The sequence below is a fragment of the Biomphalaria glabrata genome, chromosome 4, assembly GCF_947242115.1.
Source record: "Biomphalaria glabrata chromosome 4, xgBioGlab47.1, whole genome shotgun sequence".
NCBI classification, from domain to species: domain Eukaryota; kingdom Metazoa; phylum Mollusca; class Gastropoda; family Planorbidae; genus Biomphalaria; species Biomphalaria glabrata.
In genome coordinates this window covers 20580436-20597816 of record NC_074714.1, presented here as the reverse complement: position 1 = coordinate 20597816, position 17381 = coordinate 20580436, and the positions used below count along the sequence as shown (strand labels likewise).

At 33.5% G+C, this 17381-nt stretch overlaps 1 protein-coding gene across 1 annotated transcript in view; it reads left to right on the top strand.

Moving 5' to 3' along the window:
- LOC106058340 (guanylate cyclase soluble subunit beta-2-like) overlaps positions 1 to 17381 on the top strand; it is a 105977-nt gene that overhangs the window by 39149 nt on the left and 49447 nt on the right. Inside the window, exons 3-5 of the mRNA XM_056027211.1 lie at positions 6121 to 6194; positions 10968 to 11068; positions 14756 to 14939. Of these exons, the coding sequence (XP_055883186.1) occupies positions 6121 to 6194; positions 10968 to 11068; positions 14756 to 14939 (359 nt within the window). The remainder of the gene's footprint in view (positions 1 to 6120; positions 6195 to 10967; positions 11069 to 14755; positions 14940 to 17381) is intronic.

Here is a 17381-nt window from a genome sequence, read left to right as displayed (position 1 = left end):
ACGTGAACAACACCACTTCACCCTCAATCAGACGTGAAGAACACCACTTCACCCTCAATCAGACGTGAACACCACCACTTCACCCTCAATCAGACGTGAACAACACCACTTCACCCTCAATCAGACGTGAAGAACACCACTTCACCCTCAATCAGACGTGAACACCAACACTTCACCCTCGATAAGATGAGATGTTAGAAAGCTTTAATCCTACGTTGATACAACACGTGCCTATTATGACAACAGAACAGCAATAACGTTTAAGATGACTTCATATAAAGAACACGATGGGAAGACAACATAAAAGAACTGACAGGTCTGTCATTTAATGACATTATTGAGGATTAGTGAGTTTGAATTGGAATTAAGACCGTTGCGAAATCGCCCAGAAATCTAAAGTACAACTAGACCACCCCAGCAACACCTTTTTAGTGTATTTAAAAAGTATTGAATGCTTGCTTATGTCTTTAAGAGTAAACAGATGGACTCACTAAGATGTTGTCACTAAGATGTGCAGAACATTAGCTTCTACACGTACAGAAATAAATGGCTTGGTGACAGTGCTGCAAACGAAGTAACTGAGCAAAAAAAAAAAAAAAGAGAGAAACGTGATACTTTGTGTAGTGTTATGAAACCCATTTTGGCATCTTAAACATTCCGGCGCCCAGGGCGGCTGCACCATTTCCTCCCTGCTACCTTGGTTTGCTCAAGTCCGATCGCAAAGAGGACATTTGACTCCCTTTTAAAATCTAACTGGCTGTACACATCGAAACTAAAAAAAACATGGGAAAATTCAATTCTGACTGCTTCTAAGAGATTTAAGAATTAGTTCGAGATGAACAACATACTCCAGAGTCCTTGACCTTGTGTGCTTTGCGTGCAGGTTTTTATTGTTACAGCCCGGCGCAGACAAGGGCGACAACAAAGATAAGAAATGTCTAGTAGACATGCACAGATTTCAATGGTGGCTGCATAAAGATGTTCTGTAAACAATATGTTTTTCTTTTCATCTGAAGCTTCAGCAAATGAACAATACTACGGTTTTCAACTTGTTTTCCCAATGTTTTAATGCTTCAATAAGAGCCTGGAAAGTAATCAGGATTTCTTGTCAGAGGATGGGGGCGAGCGATTTGATGGCCAGTAGGGAGAGACGCTGTCGTGTCCTTTCGTGAATTATAGTTGAAGCTATTTCATATTTAATTATGGCTGATTTAGAAATTATTTTTATTTTATTATTGAAAATATACATTTTTTTACAAAATTTTTTTTTTTTATTATGAAGGATGTTGATGGATGATGTAGCTTCAGCCCTCTAATTCAAACTTGCCTGTAGGTGTATGTAATGACTCCACACACACACACAAATTGTACTCGTTCTGGAGGTCCTCGTTCACCACATTAGAAACACACACTTTATTCACACCGGAGGCGCGGTGACTGAGTTGGAAAGCGCTTGGCTTCCGATCCGGGGTACCGGGTTCGATTCCTGGTCAATTTAATTTCGTGATCTTTAGGGGGCGCCTCTGAGTCCACCCAGCTCTAATGGGTACCTGACATTAGTTGGGGAAAAGTAAATGCTGTTGGTCGTTGTGCTGGCCACATGAAACTCATGTTAACCATGAGTCACAGAAACAAGGTTTGAAAGGAGAACATTACTTGACCATTTTATTCACACATGTTTACAGGGCTTTTGATGTGTGTAGAAATATACAAAAACAAATTTAATAAAAAATTTCGAAGGCTTTTGCAATCAATCTTTTAATAAAAATAACATCTTATCCATAATAAATGTGTTACACTGTTATATATACACACACACATTCTCCATAATAGAGGATATAGGTGAAGTATGTGGATGAGAGGCTTGGCTGAGGCTAGGCCACCAAACAGGGGGGCTTGAGTTCGAACTCAGACTCGTGTGTCTTTTTTATTTCCTTTAGTAGTGGATACACCGTCTTAAACGGGTAGATTTCTGGTGCCGTAGGACACAATGTGTAAGGAAGTTTTTAGTATCATACAGAAGACATAAATAAGTCATTTAAAGTAAGCTCCTCCTTCCTAAACAAACTAACTTCTTTTCATCTGTGCGAAAGTTGCAGGTTTGGCTATGTGTAATTCATTACTCTATGGTTAAGTACAGCTTTGACTGGATCAGCACACTATCGTAGGTCTGGCATATTTGTAAATATGCACTCTAATGAGATCTGGTGATTTGTGAATATGCACTCTAAAGTAGGTGCGGTTATTTTTTAATATGCACTCTAACGTAGGTCTGGCTATTTGTGAATATGCACTCTAACATAGGTCTGGCTATTTGTGAATATGCACTCTAACATAGGTCTGGCTATTTGTGAATATGCACTCTAACATAGGTCTGGCTATTTGTGAATATGCACTCTAACGTAGGTCTGGCTCTGCCTAAGAGGGACAGAAGATTGAAAATGCGTAATAAAGCAATTACTATATAAGTAAAAAAAAAAAAAGAAATAAAAAAACCACGAAGTTATGAGTTGTAAGTGAATCTGCAAAACAAGAAAAACATTTAAAAAAAAACTTCTTAAAAAAAAAAGCTTATACTAAGCTTACTTGTGTCAATTAGTTTATAGATGTAATTAAATTTGTAATAGATCTAGACATCTAGATTAACAATAACAAGGTTACAAAAGACAGTTTGTGTGGAAACACAAACTCAAAATCGGCCCCCAAAGTGGTCTACCCAGGCAGGCTTCAATATTTTCAAAAAGAACATCCGAATGAAATTATATCAAAGACAAATAAGAGATAAGAATGGAGAAAAAAGGTTAACAGATCTTGTGCAGTGCCCCAACGGTCCCGCAGATTAAAGGATAGGTGAAAGTGAATGTGTCATGTAGCCAGCACAACGACCAACCGCCTTTACTTTTCCCCAACTAATGTCAGGTACCCATTAGAGCTGAGAATCCCAGTCTTCACCAGGATTCGAAGACGGAACCCCCGGTTCGGAAGCTAAGCGCTTTACCGCTCAGCCATTGCGCCTCTCCTGGCCTAACTGATGTCTTATAATTGATCTAATTGTTTTGAAAAGCTCAAATCTTTTATTCGAATCCTCAATGTAGTCTCCGGAGTGAAAAAAAATTCACAAAAATGAAGTTTACAAGATTACTATTTGTTTTAAATTAGGTCTATTTTATAATGCATACTAATTAGCTTTTTCTCTTAAAAAAACTGCTTGCATAACTGATATTAAAATTAAATTTTTCGATTTCAGAAAAAAAAAAAGTAGCCGTTGCATCAGAACTTTGAATGGTCTAAAATATTGTGATGTCGGATTTTCAATATCATTTCTAGTTTACGAGATCTAAACGGGACGGACGGACAGACGGACAGACATTTCGCACAAAACTAATAGCGTCTTTTCCCCTTTCGGGGGCCGCTAAAAAAACATTTCTCATGTTTCTGTTCACTCAGACGACAAGCTAAAATATAGGGGACTAATTCAGCTTATACCACCACTTCAGTCAAGTACTATTTCATACCCTTGTTTGAGATGGCAAACAAAGTAATTTATTACAAATAGTTAATTAACTAATTTTGTTTAAAATTGTTTTTGTAATGTCAGGTAAAAGAAAAAAATTGTGCGACATTTCATATTGATCCGAGATTTTTTTCCTAGAAATAACGTACAAACTTTTGACCAGACAGACAGACGCACACACAGACAGACGGAGTGAGTTGATATAAGATTTTGTAAAAAAGGGGGGAGGAGGGCGAGAGAATTGAGAAGGAGACATAACCAATACGTGTTTAGTTGAGCGCGCTACTTGATGGAGAAATGATAAATACTTGGTCCATCAGTCATCTTACTAAGTCGTAAATATAAATGTGCCATAAAATGTGTACGTGTGATGTCAATACATGCTTGTGTGTGTGTGTGTGTGTGCATCAGTGTGCATGTGTGTTCCAGTAATGTACAAACAGTTTTATTTTTTACTGCTAGCCAAAGTATTCTTGTGGCACATTGTACTTGCGTCTGTGTGTGGGAAGGGGGAGGCTGGATCTTAGATTGTATTAGAACATTCCATCATCCATCAATTTTCTTATGACTGTAAGACACGCACGCACACACAGACACTCACACTCACACGCGGTAGTACTTAATCACTTTGGTCAAAACAGGAAATGGGAGTGAGGATGTCCAATAAAATAAATTTGGCTTTTGGTGAATTGTGACACGCCCACAGCATTGTTTTAGAACGAGGAGTCTCAAATTGGGCTCAAGCCAAGCATATTGGGTATGTGTGTTGTGTGTTTGTGTGTGTGTGTGTAAGCTAAGGACAATATTTTACTATTTAACAAATGTGTATAAAGTAGCAGCCCACATGGTCTTTGCCCACCACCAACAAAAATACAATGTGCTGGCTTCATGCATGTAAAACAGTTTGCTTTGATAAACAAAACAAACATATCAACACAGTATAGTAGAATATATGAAGAACAACTGCTAAAGATTACTTTATGATGATGCGTTTGTCTAGGTCACCCTAACCATATTGCGAAACTAGTCTATTACCCTTTGGCCTAAACATATGACCCGATAAAGGTAGAAGGTCAGTAGCTTACTTATTACGAATTTTCGCTCAGATGCTACTCGAATGGCCAGAATAAATAGACAAGACGCTATATTTCAATCGACAAGATCAACTTTCTATTAACTGCCAAGACTAAGTCGAAGTAATTATTGACTTTATCGTCACATTATCTCACAATGTTTAAATACAAACTAACGTTTAAGGGAAACAATAAACTATGAAACCCCATGCTTGGAGCTGAACACACCAGACACATTGTCTAAAATAACAATAGATTCGAAGTCAGTTATGTCAGCCGCCTAATGGGTAGTGGTAAATGATCGCATCGACTTATCTAGGCCCTAACAATACCTACTATGTCCAATATCTAGGCCCTAACAATACATACTATGTCCAATATCTAGGCCCTAACAATACATACTATGTCCAATATCTAGGCCCTAACATTACATACTATGTCCAATATCTAGGCCCTAACAATACATACTATGTCCAATATCTAGGCCCTAACAATACCTACTATGTCCAATATTGCAGCAGATCCCAGAGTTTATGGGAAAGATTTAAAAGTGGCCCTTACAATACATACTATGTCCAATATCTAGGCCCTTACAATACCTACTATGTCCAATATCTAGGCCTTAACAATACATACTATGTCCAATATCTAGGCCCTTACAATACCTACTATGTCCAATATCTAGGCCCTTACAATACCTACTATGTCCAATATCTAGGCCCTAACAATGCATACTATGTCCAATATTGCAGCAGATCCCAGAGTTTATGGGAAAGATTTAAAAGTGGACACTGTTGGGACAAGAATGATTTTTGTTATGTTTTACAAATCTAGATCCCGTGCCAGTGTTCTGAGTTTTAGTTCCTGTTTCTCTTAGAGATTACAGACGTTACTTCAAAAAAAAAGAAGATAATTACGTCCTACGCATTTCGTGTGTCAATCTAGACTTGAATACATATTGTTTATACTATCCTTTATTATCCAGATGGAAATCTATTTAGCTTTTGTTGCTTATACATTATAATGGAAAATGTATTATTCAAACTAAAAAGACTATAAATACAATTTACATTTATTCAACAACCACAGAGAGAATTTAGAGAGTGTGCTGTATAATGATGTTACATTCTAATCTGAAGTTTAATGGCCAACTTGTAAATATAGTGCATATGTCTATCAGAATAAAAATATATATATATATATTAATTTATGTCGGTGTGTGTGTGTGTGTTTAGTAGTCTGCAAAAGGTTTTTTGATGTAAGTTATATTTTGTATATTTAGTGACCCGCAAACAAAAATGGTCAATGGTGAGCACGACAATGAAGTCGAGATGAAACTATCAACATATTTAGTTCACAAAAAGCTCTGAGGCTTGTGGATAAGATCTCACACTATAGGACAGACAATAAACAGATATTAGTCTGATATGAAGGGCAGGCACTGGTCAATGCTTGAGCTTGATTAATCTTACTGGGCATGATTAGAGTTTGGGATCAAATAGCTTAAGCAGTTTTTTTCTCTGTTTATTTCAGTACGGACAGATCCATTGCGTCATACGAGAATTGGTGGTCTTAAAGTTTGGGGAGGAGGCTTGGAAAACAATCTTGTAAGTTTTTGTCATTCGTTTTATTTTATTTACATTTTGTCTTGTTTTGTTTTTTCCTTTTTTTTTCCCAAACCTACACAAGAAGCTCTTTGTGTGAAGATAATGTTGAAAAGTCTTCACTATCTAAATGTAGATGTCAGAAATGTATTCATTATTGGTCCCATCACACTGTGATGTATTCTAAGAATTAAACAATAGCTCAGATAAATATTCAAAGAAAGAATTGAACATAAATGTGTTGAGAACAGAAACAAATTACATGGAACCATCATGACACTACCTACAACATTTTCATGTCCTTTTCAGTTTGTTGAGCTAACCAATCCACAATTTGTCCATAGTGCTTTAATACTAGCAATCAATATTTAGGGACATTTTATGTTCACTCTTCTTGAATGTTTCGAGTAGACAATACGCATAGAGTTGGTCTTTCCAATGACAAAAAAAAAATAGTCTAACTTTAATACAAGTTTCTTTCAGTATTTTTCCCCATTCTATTTTGCTTGCAAACTCTTCGTGGGCTTAAAAAGTTTCACACTAAACCGAGATTTCGAAAACAATTGTTATAGAAATTGGATAGTCTATGTACACTGTTGATTAAAAAAAAATTACTACGTGATTACCCTAATCGTAGTTTGAACGTTATAATTTTTAAAAAATATCATCTTAAAGCTAAAATTTCAACTTTTGAATAGTTACATAAATTTTTGATACTTATACCTGAGTCTTTAACCACGATAATAGTATAAAAGAAAAAAATTATATACATCTTGGAAATACTTAAATAATTCATAATTAGCTTTATAAATTGCATTATATACAATTGATGTATCACTATAGACTTAATTTTTATTCACACTACAATTTTCATAATCTTAAACTTATTATTATAAGTGTTCAGTCTGTTGTTGTTTTTGATACCAATAGTTTATTTGGGTGAACAATTGTATGTGAACTTCATCCAACTACTGAAATAAACATAGCTATTGAGGCCTCGTTGAACAAGCTGGGTTAACGGTATATTGATGTATTGATCCCACACTGATCACATATTGAGCGGGATCTAGCAACATATATGTGTGTGTTGACTAATTTCCGTCCCTTTATTCTGGTATTAATAATTTTCGCCTGATAATATCAATGACCTGAATGCATGGGTATTTGCCTTGAGTCTTTGGCGTCTAGACATCGAATCGGAAAAGATTATGTGAGTCATACAAGTCGGGGGAAGGTCACAAGATGAGATAAATCCACAGACTGTTATACTTTAAAAACGTATTAAAAATATAGAGTCATTACGTCCCTTGGTTGAACTTTGGATTACCTCTCCTTAGATCCGTTGAGATTCTCCTAATGAAGAAAAGCCAATATGCCAACACGCCACAATAAACAGAAGGATTGTCAAGCAATAATACTTGTTTGTTATTGACCAAACATTCTCATTAAAAAGTTGGTCTTCGTTTCTGTGTGTAAATATGTTTTCAAGCTAATCTAATCTCAGCGTCTTTGAGAAATAAATCAATTTGATAGACAAGATAGGCTAATTTAATCAATATGTACCTGTCAACTCATCATTTTTATTTTAATCAAAGTTAGAGAGCTTATAGAATATACAGGTCTATAGATGTCCATCATGTATTATAAAAATGTATCATGAAGCAGACCTGTTCTTCAAGGTGCCGAACCAGTTTTTTTTCTCTCAATGACCTGCACAAGTCCTCACTTTACGGAAACCAGAAAGTACACATACAAAACGAAAGCGTCGAAATGTTTTTGTAACAATGAAAATATATAGTAATAAATGTTAGACCATGTTTGAGAAAGAAATTATAATACATGTCAGTAAATTTTTGAGCCAAATCAAAATTTGGAAAGGTCAGCGAACGGAGCAAGGCTTTCTGATTAGATTTAACTTCTTGATGCACTTATTCTTGATGCTATCTACCTTTTTTAAATAAGTAATTTACAACCCATCTTTCTTATGAATTTACAATGTATTTAAAGGAAACACTTTAGGTAGTATTACCACTAGAAGGAAATTGTTAATTTTAGAAAAGAAAACGTTGCATTTTTTATTACAAAGTTTATATCAACTCACATAGTTGGTCTGTCTGTCTGGTAAAAAGTTTGTACACGTTATTTCTCCAACACCCAATCTCAGATTAAGCAGAAATTTTGCACAATCATTTCTTCTATCTGACAACAAAAGACTTAATAAAAAAGTTAACCATTTAGTTAGTCAACTTTTAGAAAGTAATTATTGTGTTGGGCATCTCGAACAAGGGAAAGAAATTATACTTGAATGAAGTGGTGTCATAATCTGAATTAGTCCCCTTTTATAGGTCACTGCTTTAAAGCAAGCTTGAAACAAACAAAATAATGTTTTATAGTCAAAAGCTTCTCATTCGCAGAAAGGATAGTATGTCGGCTTGAGGAGCCATCAGTTCGAATTCAGGTCGTTCCACCCTCTCCTTTTTTTAAATGCTTGTAAAAACAGTAAACAATAAAATTCCCCCAGAGATCCCTCCCCCCTCTCCCGTTTTCCCAACTGATCCATACAAGTGATAGGATCATATCATATTGAAAAAGCAAAAAGACTGAAATATCGCTAACAAAAACAATTTGCAAAAATATGTCTAATCCTACAGATTTATTGTTGTTGGTCTAGATCTATTAAAAATATAAATACATGACTGATCCAAACTAATTGATGCAATTAGAATTTGTATAAGCTAAAGGGGAAAAGACGCTATTCGTTTTGTGTGGTCTGTCTGTCCGTCCGTCCGTCCCGTTTAGATTTCAGAAAATAGAAGAAAAAATGAAAATCGGACATCATGATATTTTAGATCATTCAAAGTTCTGATGCAACGGCTACTTTTTTCTTTTTCCGATAGTGAACCATCTAATTTTTTAAATTATCTATGCAAGCAGATTTTTCTAAAAAATACACCACTTTTCAATAAAAAACTTCAAGGGAGGTATGTTTATTAAAAAGTTCACAGACTTCTTCATTAATAAATCAAGCTTCATTCATAGATTCGCGCATTGGTACAAAAAAATTTGCATCTTAGGTCACAATGGAAAAAGTATCAATGGATCATTATAAAATAGATTTTCCATTTATTAACTAACTCATAAAATAGAATACTGATTCAAATGTTGTTGTTTTTTTTTATTATTTTTATACGAACTTCGTTTTAGTTGAAAGTTGAAAAAAAAAACTACTTTTATAGCTCGTAGTTTTGACATATCCTCATTATAGGCCTACACTTGACAACAATCTAAATTAGACTCATTAGAGGCCAGATGTAGATCTAGATTTAGATTTAAACGTATTAAACAATTTGAAAAAAAAATTACATTTATAAATTATTAAGGAAATTGTTTATCTTCATACAGCTTAGGGGTGCATATTTATTTTATTATGTAAACAGTAGTATCACATTAAGAAGTGAATGTGATGCAAACAGCATAGTGCATTATTATCCAGTAGTACTATTAGAGCATGGAATGGGTTGCCTGGGCCAGCCAGAAAAACCAATGACTTGGCAGAATTTAAGATATTGGTTAACATGCACGACTAGATAACATAATCATCTTCTTTTTTGTAGTAACGTCTATATCTTATAAGATAAGATAAGTAGGTCTACTAATCATGATCATAATATTGCCTTAACTCTAGGTCTAGTAATTTTAAGATTAAACGTGTAAAGTCATACAAATTCTATTCTAGGTCTAGATTATATATCGCCTCTGAGTTTGTGTGATAATTTGTAATTTTTTTTTATGTATTTTGTTATGTCTTTTTTATTTTTCCCATTGCGTTTGTTAACTGTGTTCAGTTTGCAATGTGTTCTCAGTTTGGAAGCCATGTTTCTATTCTATGAAGAACTCTACTGCTAATATTCTCCATGCCTGAAAAATGTCTGGAAATGTTGCCATCATTGATGTCTTTGACTTGTAGCACCAAACTGCTGGCAGACAACTAAACCGCTGTAGGCGTATTATTTTTTAATTAGTAAAACTTGAAATAACTTGAATGACTTTTTGTGAATAAAATTAAAGATAACTTTTATTACAATAGAATCAAATTCACCTTTAGATGAAATGCAATAAAAAGTAATAATATGAAATGGTTTTTTTTAATAAAACTCCCTACAAAAACACATCTTTTCCCTTTGGCAATCTGGAGTTGTCTGTCGTACCTTAGACCGCTGACGCCACTGACGCTTCTCTTGCATCAATCACACTGCACAGCTAACATCTTCCCACCATCAACAAAGAAAAACACACACGCACTCCATAATAATCATCCACACTTCGAGTTCATAGTTTTATATTGACAACAAGTTTGTGTGTGTGCATTATGTGCACAGTGCACTTCGAAGCAGTTTGTCATGATTTGCCTTAAAAATGACTAATTTATTATGTTATGAGCCCCACTACTGCTAACAGACCATAACGTAATCTTCTCTATTTTCTCTTAAAATGTTTTGCCAATTATCCTGTCAGAAAAGGCCATATAATAAATGCACACATTGTAATGTAACTCCACTGTCCAATGCAGATTTTTGTTTGTTTATTTAATGTGTAGGCTACTAAATCTCAAATACATGAGGTCTAACGTTGCTAGATCTTTATAGTATTTTTTTTTTTAGTAATGGAGGTTTATTACTAACAAAAACGGTTCGATAGCTCATGTATTGATGAATGTGTTTAGAGTTTGTTGGTAATCGATGAACGAATCATTCCATATGTTTACACCTCTACCAGGCAAAAGTCTCAGTTGGATGAACACAACAGTTTTCTCATGTTTAACAGATACGACGATGCTTGTACTATTGGCTTAGTGGGAGCAGTATCGGACACTCTCGGTAGGTACACGAATAAAACGTGTTGTGACTTCCAAGACAATTGTTTGAACTTCTCCAACGACATAAATGTTCATTTTTTTATACAAAAAAACAAAAACAATACAGGTGTGGGGTTTTTAATTTTACATTGGCTGTAATGTCATGATACAAATAAAAATAAAGTACCCATGCACTTTTAAAAAAAGAAACTTTAACTGAAGGGCAGGCGTTCCAAAAACGTATTGACTTGTTCTAAATACATAATACAGCAATAATTACTTAATATTGCAAAGAAATTGACATGGACATTACATCAATATATAATAAATACAATTTAAAAAATTAACTCAAATTATAACATAAGTTTTTATGTTGTTTTTTTAAATCGAAAGAAGGGAAGGGCAATGGCGTTAAGTTTCAAAAGATTTCAATGTTAATCTATTTCAGGAATATTTTTAGCGGTCCCCGTAAGGGAAAAAAGCCGCTATTAGGTTTGTGCAAAATGTCCGTCTGTCCGTCTGTCCGTCTGTCACACTCGGATCTCGAAAACTAGAAGAGATATGAAAAATATTATTTCATCATTAAATGCGGCTTGAAAAGTTTAGGTGCAACGGCTACTTTTGGTTTTCTAAAAGCAAACCGTTTAATTTATAAAATTAATTATGCAAGCGATTTTTTCATAAAAATACACCAATTCTAAAACAATTACGTAAATGTAAGGGAGGCAATGTTACAATATGCTAACAAAGATGGACAATTTTTGTGTATTTTCAGTTTCACTAAGTCAAATATATTTTAAAAATGTACAGGAAATGTTTACAACAAATATAAATAATAGTTAAAGATGTTTTTTTCTGGTCAACTAGCTGCTAAAATTAAAAGAAAACATTTCTGTTTGTTTATAAAGGCTAATAATGCATTTTGTATGTAAATATCACGCACATTTTTTTTAATGGACTTTTTATGCAGCGATCTTCGTGCAGTAGCGTAACGTCGCTACATGACCAGTTGCTAAACCAATTCCTTAAACTTTTTTAAAAAATCAGATTTTATTTATTTTTTGTTTAGTGCCCCCATCCGAATAAAAGAAGATTATTTTTGTGCGTTTTGTCTGTTGGTCGGTCTGTCCGTCACGATTAGATTAAAAAAACTAGAACTCTAAAAGCTATTGAAAATCTGATTTACACTTTAATGTTCCTCCCGTAACATCTCAATAGTTTTAAGTATCTAAAAATTGATTGTTCCGGATTTTTTTGTGCAAAACTAATCAACCCCAACAAATGTTTGTTTGCCCTTCTAATTTATATTACATTCAATTTCCATGCTTAAACGTTGCAAAAACACATTATCAATAATATGTTGTTTCGTTTTTTATGTAAATAGCATATTAATGCTAAATCAAAATCTCTATACTGACTTATATTTCATTAATTGTAAAAATGTTCCGGATATTGTTTTATAAAACATGAATTATGCCTAATGATTGTTTGAAATCGCATAATTTACTAATATTACACTTATATTATTTGACAATGAGTCACTATAATTTGGTTATCAATATCAAATTGTTCCGTATTTTCATCTTTAAACAAATTTTTAAAATATCGACAATATGTTGTTCAGGGCTTTAAAAAACAAGTAATTTACTAGAATTGATTACTGAAAATTACTTTTTAGACATTTAATTTTCTTGCTAAAACATAACATAGAAGTTTTGTAATCGATAAAGAAAGTTCCGGATTTTGTTTCTTACAAATCGTCGCCAGAAATTTCCGAATTTATTTAAAAATCTACTAACGCCAAATAATTGTTTGAACTCCCTCTTCTAATTAATAAACAAATAATCTTCTCATTTACAAAATAATGTTTTTACGGATTTTTATGAAAAATATTTTAACTCACTACTCTCTTACAGTACATTTAACTTTCTACCTAAAACATTAAAAAATCTAATTATCGTTAATATTATGTTCCGATTTTTAAGGAAAACAGAATCCAAACACCAAAGCAAGGTATGAAAATCTCTCCACATGGCTGTAGTACATCTAATTTTTATACGAGACCATACTATTTATACAAACATCCGGAACAATTTATTATATAAACTTTTCAATTGTGTTCATACCTAAAAATTATTGCGATGTTTTGAAACGTAGAATAAAGGTTAATCAATTTTTAATAACTTTTAGTTGTTTTTTTTTTTATATCAAGATGACGGACAGACCGACTGACAGACAAAACGCAAAAACAATGCGGCTTTGATCCTTTTTAAATTAAATCTATTAGAACTCAGTGCACCAATGTCTATGAACCCTCGTTAAATATCTCGTGTAAATAAAGACATTTTTTTATGGTACCGGTACTAACCTATTGTGAGGTAATGGAATTTTTTTTCTTTGACGTCATATGAATGGACTCTTTAAATGTAATGTTAAAAGAACGCACTCAGTGGACCAATGTCTATAAACACTCGAAAAATTGCTTGTATTAATGAAAACATATTTTAGTCTAACTAAGCCGTGTGACGTAGTGTTTTTTTTTCCTTTGACGTCATATCGAATGAATTCTTTAAAAGAAATGCTAAAAGAACGTACTCGGTGCACCAAAGTCAATAAACACTCGATAAATGGCTCGTATCGATGAAGGCGATTTTTAGTCTAGCTAGGCCGTGTGACGTAGTGTTTTTTTTTTCCTCTGACGTTATATGGAATTAATTCTTCAAATGAAATGAAAAAAGAACTCGGTATAGTAATGTTTATTAAGCCTCGTTATGTGACTCGCGTTTAAAAAAGGAATAATATCTTGATTTAGATCTAATGTAGATTTTTTAAACTAGATCTAGATTTGTATTACAGTATATCTAGATCTGGATTTATATTCTAATTAAAATTATTTTAGAATCTATATCTAGAATTTCTAGATCTAGTTTAGACTAAAATAGACTAGATTAAGATGTAGAATTTCAATTTCTAAACTTAAAGTGTAAAAAAAAATGTAGATTTTCATTTCCAAACGTTTTGATCAATATTGTAATGTTTTAATATACTAAAACTAATCTACTATTTTTTATTTAATTTAAATTTAAATTTACGGAAAATGAATCATAGAAACATTATTACTTTTGACCATCGGATGGCTGCCTGGTCGTGCGGTTTTCGCGCTGGACTGTCATTCAGATTTATGGATGGTCCAGGGTTCAAACCCTGCCCGCTCCCATCCCCCGTCGTCCTGCGGGTGGTTTGGACTAGGAAGTAATTATCTTCAACTCTGAAGGAACATCCGAAACATGTAAAACATTTTACATCAAAATTAAATCACCTCTTGAATATTATTTGCGAATATGCAGATCCGACAGGGATCCGACTTCGACGGGGGCCGCCTCTGAGTTTGTGTAACACAAACTCTCTTTGTAATCTTGTTTTATATCTAATTGCTTCATAAAATTCCACAATTTTGTATACATCTTAATAAAATGATATTATGTTGCAGATGTCACCATAATATCATTGGAAAGATACACTTGTGCGATCTGGCAACATCTAATTACTTATAACAATATTTCTACTTTAATCCTTAAGAAATAAACTGATTTTAAACTGAAGTTAAATATCCCGCTAAATATAATTTACAAACACTCTCTAAATTACATATACAGCTTAAAGACTTGTCAAGATGATTATTTCTCAATTTTTAACTTTCTAAACAAAGGTGTCCCCGTCGAGACGGTCCTAGAGATCTTCGGAGAGTTCTTCTTCGACTACTGCCTACGTCACGGATACGACAAGATGTTGCGGACACTAGGCAGTGACATAAAAAGCTTCATTCAGAACCTGGACTCCTTGCACTCCCTACTGGCTCTAAGCTATAAGGGGATAGCCGCTCCGTCTTTCAGGTAAAGTTGTATATGTAGGTCCAGTTGTAACCTATATGTTTAGATCGATTTATCTTACACACAGATCATCATCACTTTCTCAGAAAACTCTCTACTTCAATGATGTAGTTATCGTTACCTTTACAACAATGGTTCTCAACGTCGTACGCTCAAAGGGTCCATATTAATTATAGCTACGCATGCCACGGACTGGTCATTGCAAAAAAAAAAGTTGAATCTAAAAGATCTGAGAAAGAAATTGTACTTAACTGATGTGGTGGTAAAAATAGAATTTGTCCCTTTATACTTTTTTACAGAGAAAAGCTAGAAATTAACAATAGATAAATATAAGATCTTCTATTTTCATAAGCACTTCCCTGGCACAGTGGTTAGTTTATTAGTTTAGGGAGGCTTCAGAACACTTGAGGAGGCTTGAGCCTCAATTTGAATTCAGGTTGTTCAACTTTTTAAAATAAATGTATTTAAAAAGCGATCACGGTAACAACTACCGAGATACCTCCTTCGTTTTGCCCACCCATTTCTCAACTGGTCAAAATAAGCGCATTGAGAAAGCTAAAAGCATGAAATTGGGCTAAACAAAAACAATAAGTAAAATTATTTCTAATCGCCCAAATTTATGATTGTAAGTCTAGATTACCAATTTAGTTAAGTGACTAATCCAAACTAATTGATACAAGTACGCTTTATTCTTTGTAAGTATTTTTTATATATTTCTAGTTTGTGATATATTTACCCGTACATAAAGTAGCTTAATTAAAACAGTTTGATACTTTGAAAAGTTCAGCACAACCTTTATAAATTTTCATACGCTGTTAAATATTTTTTACAAGAATATTCCAGAATAATGATTAGAAATATTTGTAATTGACTCCATTTGTGTGGTGTCCCTTCATCTACACTTCAGATTGTAATAGTAGCAAGCTCTGAAGCCAAACCTTTTAGCATTAGAAGAACTAGGAAATTAGTTTCTGCTTTTACGCTTTCAAAAAATATTCATATCATGTCTCTGCGTTTTATTTATAATTTTCTATACTCAAATTTTTAGCTGTCCCCGAAAGGGGAATAGACGCTATTATTTTTGTGTTGTCTGTCTGTCCGTCCGTCCTTCCGTCCCGTTTAGATCTCGTAAACTAGAAAAGATATTAAAAATCAGACATCATGATATTTTAGACCTTTCAAAGTTCAGATGCAACGGCTACTTTTTTTTACTTTTTTCTTTTCTGAAAGTGAAAAGTGAAAAAATTAAATTTTTAAAATCAAGTATGCAAGCAGTTTTTTTTCATAAAAATACACCATTTTGTTTACAGCTATTCACAATTAATAGTAACAAATACGGGAGGGTAGTTAGTATGGGAGATGACTAGTTACCATATTTTTAAACACATTTATGGGAACGGGTTAAGATTTCTTGTCAAACATTTTTTTTTTTTTTTTTACAAATGTATTGCTAAGTTAGATAAGTTCTGTCATACTAACTACTATATTTACAAAAAAAAAAGATAACTTTTTTTTTTCATAGAAAACATCTATTTAATATGCATAAAGTTAAAACAACAATTAATATGTAGTTTTTCATATTATCGCAGCTCACCGCCACACTACTATTGCATATGGCTAAAGGAAAGTTGGATGTTTCTTGCCAATATCTTATATCACCCTACGGCAAAACCTTGTTATTCAATTAAATATTGTCTGGTTGCCTCGTTTCAATGTCATTTTTGCCTTTATGTACCTGTACAAGTCTGGAATAAAAAGATCTTCATTTTAATGTTGTTTTTTTCTTAAAGCTTGAATAGGAGAATGACCCTTTACAAAACAATTAGAACAATTAGATAACCATTATATGGCATCTAACTTCACCTTCACTTCCACCTATCCCTTGGTCTGCTGGACCGTTGTGGCACCACGTAAGATCGGTCAACCTCCTTTCTCCATTCTTCTCTGTCATTTGCCTTTGATAAAATTTCATTCTGATATTATTTCTGAAAATATTGAAACCTGCCTTTTTACCTGCCTGGGTGGATTACTTCGGACTGATTTGAGTTTGTGTTTCCACATAAACTGACTTTGTAACCTTGTTAATCTCAATTTATTGATAGTTAAAACTGAAACATGTTGAAGCAAGATTTCTTTCAGGGTTCTTCTAGTTTCTTTCAGGGTTCCATATTTGCGCTGCACAGTGTGATCTTTGTGTTGTTCAGCTAAACGCCTCCGTTTCATTTCAAAACTCTTCTTTTTTCATAAAAGTGTGACTATTTGGTTATTCTGAGATAGGTGTACATTTATAAATTTGTATTAGACCAGCGAAGAACTCTGCTGTCCTGTACACTCTATTTCTCTCTTTTTTTCTGATATTCAATGACATTATTTAGTAGAACATCGTCAACTGAGTAATCATTCTATAAAATATTGTTAAGTAGTTCTCTACAGTTCATGAAGCTA